This window comes from Saccopteryx bilineata, chromosome 2 (assembly GCF_036850765.1).
Source record: "Saccopteryx bilineata isolate mSacBil1 chromosome 2, mSacBil1_pri_phased_curated, whole genome shotgun sequence".
Classification (NCBI taxonomy): domain Eukaryota; kingdom Metazoa; phylum Chordata; class Mammalia; order Chiroptera; family Emballonuridae; genus Saccopteryx; species Saccopteryx bilineata.
Window position 1 is genome coordinate 59,444,678 of NC_089491.1, and position 13,477 is coordinate 59,458,154.

General features: G+C 36.8%; 1 protein-coding gene, 1 long non-coding RNA gene and 1 pseudogene across 3 annotated transcripts in view; 1 reads left to right on the plus strand and 2 right to left on the minus strand.

Moving 5' to 3' along the window:
* PIP5K1B (phosphatidylinositol-4-phosphate 5-kinase type 1 beta) overlaps positions 1-13,477 on the minus strand; it is a 387,055-nt gene that overhangs the window by 222,620 nt on the left and 150,958 nt on the right. For both annotated transcript variants that reach the window (XM_066257135.1, XM_066257136.1), the window contains exons 2-3: positions 10,970-11,054; positions 4,048-4,116 (exon numbers count right to left, since the gene is read on the minus strand). In XM_066257135.1, coding sequence (XP_066113232.1) covers positions 4,048-4,116 — 69 coding nt within the window. In that variant the 5' untranslated portion in view covers positions 10,970-11,054. The remainder of the gene's footprint in view (positions 1-4,047; positions 4,117-10,969; positions 11,055-13,477) is intronic.
* Positions 3,679-4,271, plus strand: LOC136324375 (uncharacterized). The gene is made up of 2 exons (XR_010729081.1): positions 3,679-3,776; positions 4,083-4,271. It is a non-coding gene; the product is annotated as an uncharacterized lncRNA (long non-coding RNA).
* LOC136322228 (zinc finger protein 276 pseudogene) lies at positions 8,417-9,265 on the minus strand (annotated as a pseudogene).

Genomic DNA, 13,477 nt, shown 5'->3' on the forward strand with positions numbered 1-13,477 from the left:
AGCATTGCGTAAGTTGCAAACTGGCCCCTGTATGAGGACCAGAGATAATTGATAGTGTGTTGTTTTTTCCAGAGTATATTTTCAAAAAAATTTTAATTAGTTGTCAACCTTTAAAAAATGGGTAGGTTTCACATCAGAATTGACATTTTTGGTTTTCCCCGAATCCGGCAATCCTGAGTGAGCACTCCCACGTCGCTCTATCCATGGGAGCTGAGTGCCACCTGTCCTCTTTTCAGGCACGTACTTCCCTGTTTACCACTTTCCGCCTGGTTATTTCACTCCCTTGTTATCTGCTGGGCCCTGTAGGCTTCTGCGTTATAACCCTTATGGAAGACTCAATAAATGAACTGAGAATAGAAATAACTATACTCTGTAAACACAGCCAGGAGGCCCTTAATATCTGTCTCACTGGGCAACATGCTTGGTTTAAGAGCTAAAATAAAAATTCTCATTATAGCCATTAATGGGAGACATTAACCTCACCAAACTGACTTCAGCTCTTCTTCCTGATAATGGAACTAATAATGGATTAGAAAAAATGGGCAACTGGAAGAACAAGAAGCGGTCAGCCTAATAATCACATGCAAACAATCAGGATTCAGAGTGCATAACACTGTTCCATGAACACTGAGTGTTCCCTAACACCGTGGGGAAATCATAGCACTCATGACACTGAGTATTGCTGGCAGCTGCCGAATGAATCTGGGGATTGACGTAGACAGCCTATGCCTGCTCGTTAACCCCAAACCACAGACAGTTCTCCCCTACTGGACATTTTATTAGAGACTACTGTGCCCTTAAAACTGTTTTCATGCCTTCCCTTTCCCATTCGACTGTAAGCTCCTCTTAAAATCCTTTGCCATCCTTCTGAATGCCTCGCATAGTAGATTAGAGTGGGGGATTTCTTAACCTGGGGCCTAAAGATTGGCTTCATTCAGCCACAGGCAAAAAACCAATTGGGTCAGCAAAGCTTCTTATTAAAAAGGTGCACATCCCATAGTCATGTTTTCAGGACTGGGAAAGAAATTTTGACTTTAAGGTATTTTTAAAAGGGACAATAGTTAATGAAATGATTGGTGGCCTAGATGACACTCATTCAGTCTGTGAGATATTATTCCTAGTTTTTGTTGTCATTTGCATATTTGAAAAGCATAGCTTTCATGCTTTTGTTAAGGTCAATGGATAAAAACTGATAAGCTACCCAGGGTCAACTCATGCATCAGGTTGGTAGCTACTATGTCAACAGGAAGCAAAACTGCCATTCTTCAGGAGCATCAGTGCAATAAGGTACAAACACACTCATCATCATTTTTAATCCATATTTCCCAACCTTGTCTGAAAGGATGCCACAAGAATCTTCCAGGTATCTTTAAATCAAGATTCATAAAACCTGAGCATTCTCCTTATCAGCAAGTAATTTAATGACTTTTTCATAATAGGAAATAGAGTTAATTTGACTATACCATTATGAAACTCTGCAGGTTTGTGGAAGACATGTTTCTTCTCTCAGAGTACATAAACCATATGTTTATTAATCCATGCTCAAATTAAGCCGAAAAATAGTCTTACTTATATCTGGTTGCTAGTATGTACCATTTCCTCATTTCTGAAAATAGGCATGATATTTGCTTATCTCCTGCCATTTGACAACTTTTCCATTCTTGTGATTTCTCAAAGCTCATATTTGGTGGTTTCCCTATTCTAGCTTCAAGTTCTTTCATCTAGGAAATGGCTCATCTGGACTGAGGGACAAACATATTTGCAATAGTTAACGTGACTCTTATTATCACCTCTTCTAACTCCACCATGACCACCACCACTTTCAGGATCTTTTTGCTTAATTGAGAAGAATTAAATTGAATAATTCAGCTGGGCTTTCACCTGTCAGTAAAGCAATATTTTCTCTAAGTGACCTCTTCTTGCTGTGCACATCAACACCATGTGTACTGAGGGCTCAAGTCCTAGGCACTGTGCTGTCTTTCTGCTGCTTTTCTTACAGAGTCTACATGCCTCCTTCTCCTTTGCTTACATTCCTTTTAAAAACAGAAAATATCAAAAGCATACCTATGCCATCACACATTAAAAAATATATATTGGTATTTTTTTTTGTCCTCTTAAATTTCTTGCATCTTCTCTTCCTTATTGGAATTATTTGTTTTCTTAGAATATGAATTTTAGTTTTATAACTTTCCCAACATTGCTGAGTCAAATATCCTTTAGAGACATTTATCATAAAATCATAGCTGTAATGTTATTAAAAACTTTATTAAATTCTTGGGTAGGGCACACTCAGCAAACTCTAAGATGTCATGGGCACACTCTATGACTTTTGCATCACTAAAGAGCTCCTGTAAGGCAGAATTGTAACGTAGGCCCTGGCCATGTAGTTCAGTTGGTCAGAGCATTGTCCCAACACACCAAAATTGTGGGTTCAATCCCTGGTCAGGGCACATACAAAAATCAACTAATGAATGCATAAATAAGTGGAACAACAAATCAATGTTCCTCTTGGTCTCTCTTATATCAATTAAAAAATTTAAAATAAAGAATCATACTACATTTGACCTGATTGGAATGGATCTGGAGTAATAATAGGCTGGCAGTTTGACTATCTCTACGTTGGTCTCATTCTTGACTGAATTTATAAGAAGTCTTGAGAAAATGAGAAAGGATTAGGTTTCCTACCTTTGTATTGTTGCTTTTGGCCAGATGCACGCATTTTATAACATACTATCTACTTCTGAATGCTTGAATCTTAACCTTACTCTTCCCCAAGCACATTATCACTTGGAATGGCAACCTCACTGTTTATATTTCTAAGTCTGAGTAGAAAAGCCAGAAGACAAGATGAACCAAAAAAAAGGGCATATTTTCCTATATGAGAATGTAACAGGAAACATGTTAGTTCCACGACCTGAACATTGGGACAGATCAAATGGCTAATGTACTTCATGACAAAACTGCTAGCTAGCTATCTGTTAAAGAATAAAATGCAAAAGGAAAAGTTAAAATATAATAAACCTTCAATATATAAGACTCCTACTCCCAAGAAGAAAGGAAGACAAGATCTTTTTAAAAGCTAAAGTGCAAAGTCAGTTTAAAATCAGGTGTAGTGATGCTTGGGAATGTATATTCTGAACACTGAATTGGTTGCTAGGAGCCAAAGTTTATCGAAGTCAAGGAATGGCAAGATAATGTAGAGTGGGAAGTCTGGAAAGAAAGTTTCATGAAGTGGGCTGCAAACATGAAATCTGAGAGGCTTAGAAAGGGGTGGGAAAGATTTCATCTTATTTTTTTTGTTGTTTTTTTCAAGTCCAGAGGTAGCAAATGTTTAAAATTTTGGTGGAAAGTACTGAGTCAATTAAAAGATTCACATCCCGAATGCAGAACACTGACACATGTAAGGGCCTTCCTTTTAGGAATAAGAAGGGTCCTCAAATAACTACCTCCTGTTAACAGGCTGAGTCATAGTAACTGTGAGAGGCAGGACAATGGTCTGCCACCGATTTCCATGTCCTAATCCTTGGGACATGTGACTATGTGATGTTAGGGGGCAACAAGGAGTTAAGGTTGCAGAGAAAATTAAGGTCACTAATCAGCTGACTTTAAAATAAAGAGATTATCCTGGATTATCCAGGAGGGCTCAGAGTGATCACAAGGGTTCTTTAAAAAGTTTCAGGGTAATACAGCCTGGGAAAGACCACCATTTGCTGGCTTTGAAACTGAAATGGAATAATGTTACAGGGAACGCAGGCAGCCTGGAAAAGCTGGAAAAGGTAAAAATATGGATTCTTCCCCCTACAGCTCCCAGGAAGAAAAGCAGCTCTGCTGACACTGTGACAAACCCTTGCCGGACTTGCGATCCATAGAGCTGTGAGATGACACATTTGTGTTGTATAAGCCACCATGTTTGTGGAATTTGGCACAGCAGCAATAGGAAACTAAGGTAGTAGCTTACATACAAGAACCTAAAACAATAGTAACATTCCAAGCAATACAAGTGTTCCTCTTTCTGAACTGACGAAAGAGGATAAAACGCTCACTTACCTTTTTATAGGTTTTTTCTTCATTTTGTTTTCCAGGTGCTGCGTCTCCATTTTCAGCAGCAGACGACATCTACAAGAGAAAAGTGTCCCCATTTGAATTTACAACGCTACTCTGAACTACAATATGCTAAAAATATTGTTAATGAGAGAATCTATTTTGGTTAGTTACATTTTTGTTGTTATTGCTGTCGTCTCTAAAAAAGGAAGACCTTTCTTAGAATATTTTTTTTAAAAAAAATCAGTGGTCCCCAATCTTTCCAAAATAAATTTTTACTTGTAAATCGTGTTGGCTGTATACTTTACACCACAAAAAAAGATGCTATGGAAGAAATCCAAGCCCATATCATGTATATAAGTTTCTTTGTACAAAGCCTTTAAATTTTTCTTCTTCTGGTTACAGACACTTCCTATAAAAATAGCTGGAAAGTATCAAAAAATAAGAATTAGAAGAAGACAGAATTACTCAATTCTACCACCCTTGGGCAACTCCACCATTTGTTGCCACCTTTTGCTCCATGCACTTTCATATTAAAAATATTATGATACCATCTTGCCTAGTATTTTTCACTGAACATTTATGTGATAACCATTTCACCATTTGATTATAAAAATATCATTGTAAGAATACAATTTTTACTAGTTGCAAGATACCACTGTATAAACACAATCGTGTGTTATTAAAAGATAGTTGATGTGGTCCAAGGATTTTGCCTCAATAAATAATTATTTTATGCTTCTGTTTTTGTCCAGCTTTACTATATCCTTGGACTAGATTCCTAGAAATACTAAGCTATTAAAAAATAGAAAGTTCTTGCTACATACTGCTAAATTTCTTTCCAAGAAGAATATACCCATTTATTCTGACAGCAGTGAGTGGGAGCTGGTTTCATTACATGCTTAGTAATCCCTATTATCATTTTAATTACCTTTTCTAATTCGACAGGCAAAAAGCATCTCCTATTAAATTGCATCTTTGAAATTATTAGTGAAAGCTAACATTGTTTGCATATATTTTTTAGCTCTTTGTAGTTCTGTAGAAATTTCTGTTGTCTTGTCCATTTATCTGGTAAGGGTCTTAGTGTTTTAGTTATTGATTTTTACCTATTATGGTTATTGATGGTAGTTGTTTCCTTATTGATTTTTATGTAGTAAGATTATTAAACTGTTTCCATGTACATTACTAATATTTTACTTGCTGCTGTCTTTAAATTTGTTTTATTTTTATTTTTTTAAATAAAAAAACACTTAAGACTTTATTCATTTTTAGAAAGGAGAGAGAGAGAGAGAAGGAGGGAGGAGCAGGAAGCCTCAACTCCCATATGTGCCTTGAGCAGGCAAGCCGGAGGCTTCGAACCTGCGACCTCAGTGTTCTAGGTTGATGCTTTATTCACTGCATCACTACGGGTCAGGCTGTTTAGTTTATTTTTTAAATTTTTTAAAAATAAATTTGTTTTATAATTATGACAGAGAAGTTTTACATTTTTTCTACTCAAAACGATTTGACTATCTTTTTGGTTTCTTCCAATGCTTTTTTAAGAAATATATTTTTCCATTGGGGGATATCAGATGTTTAAACATGTATTTCTCCCAGTTTTGAATGATAAGATTTTTGCATTTAAATTTGAATTTTTAACTCTAGTTACTTATGTAATTTTTAAAGCAAGAATACTACATAATTAGGGACCCATGATATTTAAGAGTCTATCTTAAATTGCATAAAGAGCATTCTATGCACCAAGGAAGAGTAAAAATTCTTTCTCATTAGCCATTAAATCACATTTAAAATCTTAGGCTTCACATAGTACGAACCCTAAGAATTGGCCAGCCACTTCTCTGCATGGCACTAAATGGGGCTGAGTTCACTCACACTGCCATGATCTTTTTTGTAAAAGAGAGAATGAAAGAATGGACCATCGCAAGTCAACCTCATCGGACCAATCTATCATTGCTCACCAATCAAAGCATTCTCTTACATAAACTTTTTTTGGGAGACCCTGGGCCCCCTTTACATAAATTTTCAATTCTGTTTGTGTCCATTCATTCTGCATATTAGAATACAAAGTTTTCAAGGACAGATGTTACACCCCCTACTGCTTCCCTTGTCGTATCTGCTTAATTCATTTAAAGAATAATTAATTTTTCTAGTCTTTTCATAAATAATTTGGTGAGTTCAGGATAACATATTAGTGGAATTAGGCTATCTGAAAGGTTTTATAATATCACGGTCAGGGTCCCATTTCACCCAGAGTAAGAGCCAAAGTCCTGACAGCAGCCTACGAGGCCTTATCTGATTTGCCCATCCTCTTCCTATCCCTACTCTGAGCTCAGCTCTTCTGAATTACTCCCCATCACTCCCTCTGCTTCAGGTTTTTTTGTTGTTGTTCCTCAAACACACTAGAATGCGGCTGCATTAGGCTTCTATTTAACTGTCTCTCTGCCTGAATGGTCAAGCATAAGCAGACAAGTATCACTCTTTGCTTAGCTTCTTCAGGTCTTTGCTCAAATGTCAACTTCTGTCTGAAACTCAGCTTGACCATCTTATTTTAAACTGCAACCTGCTCCTCCCTGCCCCTGTACTCTTGAACCCCTTAATTCAGCTTCTTTTTTCTTTATTTTGGGTCTAACATACTATAGAGTTTACTTATTTATTATAGTGAATTTTTGTTTGTTTGGGTCCATCTCCTTCTGAAAAATTTAAAATCCACAGAAACCGGAATTTTAATCTGGTTTGTTCACTAATGTACCTCAAATACTTAAACTGTACCTTACACCGAATAGGTGCTTAATAAATACTTGTAGAATAAATGAATAAATAAATTGATAAGGAAAATAAGAAGATGCCATTAGATCAATGTAGGTAGCATCTGATTCCATCTGTCTGAGTGTTTTGTGCTTGGAAAGAGCTGACTCCTTGAAGGAAGGTGATTAAGGCATTACTGAGGAGCCGGACATTATCAATCACATCATATGCAGGATACTATGAAAGGCACCAGTGGCATGGCAATGTTGCATAGTTGGCATGGGATAAATGGTGATATTAACCCCTTACAACTTTCTCCAAAAATGAAAAAGACTTTTAGACTATAGGTGTTATAGTAGAAACATCCATGAAGGATTTAAACCATTTTTTTGAAATATAAATTGCTACTGAATATGCCACATTTTCATTTTTTTGAGATAACTGCTCTCAGGCTATCTGCAAATTAATTTGGAATTAAGTTTTAAACAATATGAGAAGGGCTCCCTGATTATTTTAATCAAATATATGATTATTTGGTCTTGACTTGGGGTAGTGAACACACAATACAGTGTACAGAGACGTGTTGTAGAACTGTGCACTTGAAACCTGTATAATTATGTTAACAAGTGTCACCTCAAAAAATTCAATAAAAAGGAAAAACATTTTAATTAATTTTAGGTTTAGAATTTTAAAGGTAATATTTGTTTTTATCCTAAGAAAAGTAGCACATGTATTATATTTGAAAAAACATAAAGAAGAAGATAAAACTATCACTTTTAATCCAACTATCCAGGAATAATAATTGTTAATATTTGCCTATTTCACCATTTGATCTTTGCCAAACGTGTTTTTTAACAAAATTGGAATCATGTATTATATACAACTTTGTATTTGCCCTTTTCACTTACCTTTATATCATAAACATTTTTTGCATTATTAAATATTAATCAGAAATAATTTCTAATATCTAAATAATAATACAAATTTTTATAATTCAAAATTTATTAATTGACATTAGGGATGCATCCTATTTTTGTGTTACAAATAAAACTGTACTCTGTGTTCTTAAACCAACAGCATGTCTAATTACAGCTGCCATCAATTCCTACAACAAAACTGCTGAGTAAAATATACTTACTTTATATCTCTACCAGCATCAAATATTTGCATTTAAAATTAAACAATACACTTTGCCAATTTAACTTTGGGCAAAAATATCATTTTATTTTGCATTTATATACTTAATAGTAAGGATGAACTTTTTTGTCCTGTTTATTTATTTTTTCCTTTGTAAATAATTTATTATGAGCATGATGTGGAGCTCCTGTTGCACTAAAAAGTGGATTACAAATCTGTTTGATTGCTTTAGTGGGGTACAGGAATCAATTTAAAATTTACAGCTGGCCCCCAACTCAGTATTTATAGGAAAATAAACTGCTGGTCCTGGAATGGACGTAGAAAGGTGACCTGGGCCTGGCACTGAGCCTCCCACCTTCCAGCACAGGGTGGGGTCCAGCGTGGGGGCTCTCCTGAGCGAGCAAGACTGTGCCGTCAGCTCTCATGGGAAGAACTACGCAAGTCATCATTCAACCCCATCCACCACCTGGTGAGTTCAGGTGCTGGTGCACCCTCAGGTGGGCTCAGATTTCACGGCCTGACTCTCTGTGGTCCCGGGTGGTGGCTCCAGGGGCAGGGTCTTGTCCTGGGTCTGTGTCAGAGGATGGACCATAGACATGTGCACATTGAGGTTGTGAGCCTTCTCGAACCGCCAGCCACACTGGTTACAGGCAAAGTCCAACTCAGTCTCAGCCTTGTGTGTTTGGTCATGTGGTACTTGAGGGATGCCCGCTGCCGGCACTGGAACCCACAGACTTCACACTGTAGAGGCTTGGCTCCCGAGTGCTGCATCTGGTGAACAAGGAGGTGCTTCCGCTGCTTGAAGGTCTGTCCACACTCGTCACAGAAGTAGTTCCGCACCTCTGAGTGAATGAGCCTCATGTGCCGCTGCAGGTAACGGTGGATCATGAACACCTTTTTGCAGCCAGGGTGGGGGCAGGGCCTCGCGGACCTCCTCGTAGTGCTTCTTGATATGCTTCTTCATGCCCTCAGCTCCTCGGTACATGGCTGTGCAGCCCTGGTACAGGCACTTGTAGATGGGGGCAGTTCCTCCCTCTCACAGTGCAGCTTGTTCTTCCAGCCTGGCTTCGGTTCTGTTTTTTTTTTTTCAGATTTTTGGTTCTTCAGGCTTCTTGGCTTATTTGCTTCCATTCTTCTTTCCAGAGACCTTCTTTTCTGGATAGGGCGGCTCAAAGGACTCATCTGAGGACTGGGTATTCTGCTTCTTGTCACTGTCGTCTTAACTCAGGAAGTCCCCCTCAGAAAGGTCACTGAATTCATCTTTTACCTGATCATCCAAGGTTGAAGATGGAAACTGCTTCTCATCCAGAAATATAAACTGTTTCTTTAGTGAATTGTCCATACAAAGCTTTAGCTCATTTCCATATTAGGGTATATTTGTGTTTTCAATTTAGTTTGTACTAATGACAATTTAAAAAAAGAGTAAGATTTTTCTTTAACCTTCAACTATTAATAGAGCTAACAGAATGAACACTTCCCTAAAGAATGACATTTCAGTAACTTCACTTCTAAGACCTGGCAGCTCTTAGAACAAAAATACATCAAGAGCAACTCTGAAGGGTGCTTGAAAAAACAACCATAATGAAAAGTTGACTAATTGGCATATATGAAGGACAGATGATGAAATTGTCTGTTTTATTATTTTGTAAATCACCCCTGATTGAACAGTAAGGAAGAGGAGAAGAGAAATGGGTAAACTTCTGTTTTCAAAAAAACAATTCACCTGACCTGTGGTGGCGCAGTGGATAAAGCATAGACCTGGCCTGCTGAGGTTGCTGCTTCAAAACCCCGGGCTTGCCTGGTCAAGGCACATATGGGAAGCAACTACTACTAATTGATTCTTCCTGTTCCTCCTTTCCTCTCTTTATCTCTCTCTGCTCTATCTAAAATAAAAAAAATAAAATCTTTTAAAAAATTCCCTTTAAGCAACACAAAATAGATAATAATAAAGGGAGGTCATGAAATGTCACTTGAATTGACATAAATCTATGAACCAGGACATCCATGTAGGGGAGGCAAATGAGATGTTTAGGACGTCCTGCTAAACTGCAAATAGCTATTAAAATGGTTACAGTGGTAATTACTCTTTGTTCCTAGACTTGCTATGTTTCTGTACCAGTTAAGTACATCACTGATAGTTATGAAAGCCAAGGTAAGCATAGATTAAAAACACTGTTTTCAAAAACATTATACTCATATATACATATGTACATATAAAAGGAAGCAGAGCCCAACCAGGCAGTGGTTCAATGGATAGAGCAACAGCGTGGGATGCTGAGGTCCCTGGTTTGAAACTCTGAGGTTTCTGGCTTGAGCACAGGTTTATTCAGTTTGAGTGCAGGCTCACCAGCTTGAGTGCAGGTTTGCTGGCTTGAGCATGGGATAATAGACTTGACCCTTTGGCTTCTGGCTTGAGCCCAAAGGTCACTGGCTTGAAGCCTAAAGTTGCTGGCTTGAGCAAGGCATCACTGGCTCAGCTGGAGCCCCCCAGTCAAGGCACACATGTGAAAACAATCAATGAACAACTAAGGTGCTGCAACTATGAGTTGATGCTTCTTATCTCTCTCCCTTCCTGTCTGTCTGTCCCTCTTCCTCTCTCTCTAACAACAAACAAACAAACAAACAAACAAACAATTAAAAGGAAGGAGAAAAGAAATTAATGGAAATACTGGTCATTATCTGCAGATGACAGGATTAGAAATGCTTTGGGTTTTCATTTTATATATGCTTTATTTTCTAAGTGATTTACAGTGAGTACTGCTATATTTAAAACCAAGAAAAATACTAATGCTATTCAAAAATTTAACCTCACACAATAATTAACAGCAGAGAGCATATGTCCTGGGTTCTGCTCCTTTAGGCATACCAACATTCACAAAATTTCCTGTTTCTATTAGTTTGTTGCTTATTTTAAATTTGATAATGTTAAAGCCATCAATTAGAAATATGATTTAAAATATCTGTAAATAAGCATAAAATAAAAGAAGTAAAGGCTCTATCATGAGTCAGTTGGAATTTATTAAAAATATAGACTATATTTCCTTACCTTAGTAAATGAAATGGCAAGTCATCTGTTGTTGGTCATGATGAGCCGTCTGTTCATTGTTGAGACTGTTTTCCTTCCCAGATTCCTGTTAAAATAAAAATCACTGGTCATATTTTTCCTATCTCTACCTCATCCCCCAAAATGGATCACAGGTGGCTATGGAGATACATATAATCAATCGGTTAAAACTAAAATGAAGGAAGGAATGTGCTAGAGGGAAAGCACAGGTGGGTAGAACAAGATGAAGATAGCAGTATGGGCTATGCAAGTGACCCTGTACTGTCTCCAATTTCACTTGTATTCCTAGTGTTCACAGCAAATGAAGAAATGATCAGTTACCTAAATGTTCAATATCCATAAGATAAAAGCAAACTGGTTGCTCAGATGAACTACGGGTACCAGGGGATTGAGGCTGGAGCAGAAATTTCTCCCGTGGGTCTTCACAAAGGAGACCCCATGTGATGTGTAGACAGTTTTTCACTATTATCCCTGTGGTACATCAGTTGTGATTTTCATGACACAACCTCTCATGCTATAATAATGTTTTTATACAGAAAAGATAACTTACTCATGGCAACCGATTTTAAAATACAGAGACATATAAAGTAAAAATGGCAAAGACTCACTTGTATCTCCCCAACCCTGAGATAACCAATGTTAACAGTTTGTTGTATATCCTTCCAAAATCATCTCTATGCATTTACACACACACACACACACACACACACACACACACACTTTTTTCCTGCTTATTCTTAGCAATATGTTTCAGATTTTTTCAAATCTATGTAAGTCTCATTTTTATATTCTACAAGATGGATATACCATAGTTTAATCAACCACTCCCTTCTTGATGAATATTCAGATTGCTTCTGGGTTTGGCTACCGTAACCAGAGCAGGAATAAACAGCCTTATTCAAACATCTTCTAAAGTTCTAGTACTTTCATTTCTGTGGGAAAGAATCCTGGAAGTAGGGTCAAACTTGATAAGCACATTAACTATGTGAAGGACCACTGCTACATTCCTTTCTGTAAAAAGGTTGAAGCAATCAGTCCTATGGTGCATGAATAGTGCCTGATTATTGACATACGTATCAGCACTAGATGTTTGCCATCTTTAAAATGTTTGCCAACCCAATCAGCAGATCATGGAATCTCATTATTTTAAGTTTTGTTTCCTTGCTGCTAATGGGGCTGATCTTTTCCACAGCTTTACTGGTGACTTACATTTCTAGTTCATGCTCTTCACATATTTTACACTGAGCTATTTATCTTTTTTTCTTTTACAATCAGTTTGCAGGATGTCCCAGTATATTAAACATGTGAAGTATAAGATACTGTTCATCTTTTGGCTTAATTGATGTTGCTTTGTCATGTAGACATTTATTAGCAATAGTCAAACCTGCTAATTTTTCCTTTGTGGAGTGTAGATTTACTATCTTACTTGGGAGAGTTCTCCCAACCTGATGAATACATGTAGTTTTCTATAGTTTCTTCTAATACCTTTACAGTTCCATTTTACACGTGTGATCTTTATTCCAAATGGAACCTAACCTCATCTTCTCCCAGATAGACAACTGCCCCAAGATCATTTTCCTTATAATCCTTCATATCCTTACTAAAAAGGCATGCCACCTTTCTGATATACTATCTTGTCCTATATACCTCAATCTACTTCTGGACTCTTTATTATGTCCCAAAGGTTTGCTTATTGGTTCCTGAGCTAATATATTGTCTTAAATGTAGTAATATGACAGTATATTTTGATATCTATTGGTGCAGGTTCTCCATGCTATTTTTCTTCCAAGTTTAGCAATTTTCTCACATTTCTATTTTGAGATGGACTTTTATATACTAATTTGGAAGGACTGATCTTTTTGAAATGTTTAGTTTTCTCATTCAAGAAAGGTATAGTTCTGTATTTCCAGAAATATATCTTTTCATACCATCTTACTTTTTAGATTTGTCTTATGTCTTACTAAATTCATTCCTACATAGTTTAGTTTGTCACTCTTTGAAATAGGGTTTTTTCTCTTTGCATTTCTAAACAATTAGCTTACAGAAAGAGAAACGACTGGGTTTCATCTATTATCTTTTACTCAGTCAATTTATCAAACCCACTTATAGGATATTAAAAGATTTTAAGTAGAATCTCAATGACATCACCTGCAATATTTATACAGCTTATTTCTAAGCCTTTTCTTATTGTGTTCACTGACCTTCTAAAACAATGCTGAGTAACAGCAGTAACAGCAGTTGAGTAACAGTAGTCATGCCAGGCATTTATAGCAATCCTGCTGGTCTCTATCCAGCAGTTAGTTCTTTCTGCTACCTCCTAATTTAATTTTTTATTAGGAATGTCTACTAAACTATATCAAATGTGTTTTCTGCATCAGTTGATACAATAATCATACAGTGTTCTTTATTCTGTTGTGTCAATATATAACACTGAGAGATACATAATGCAAAATCATCCTTTTATTTCCAGAATAAACCCTCACTTGGATT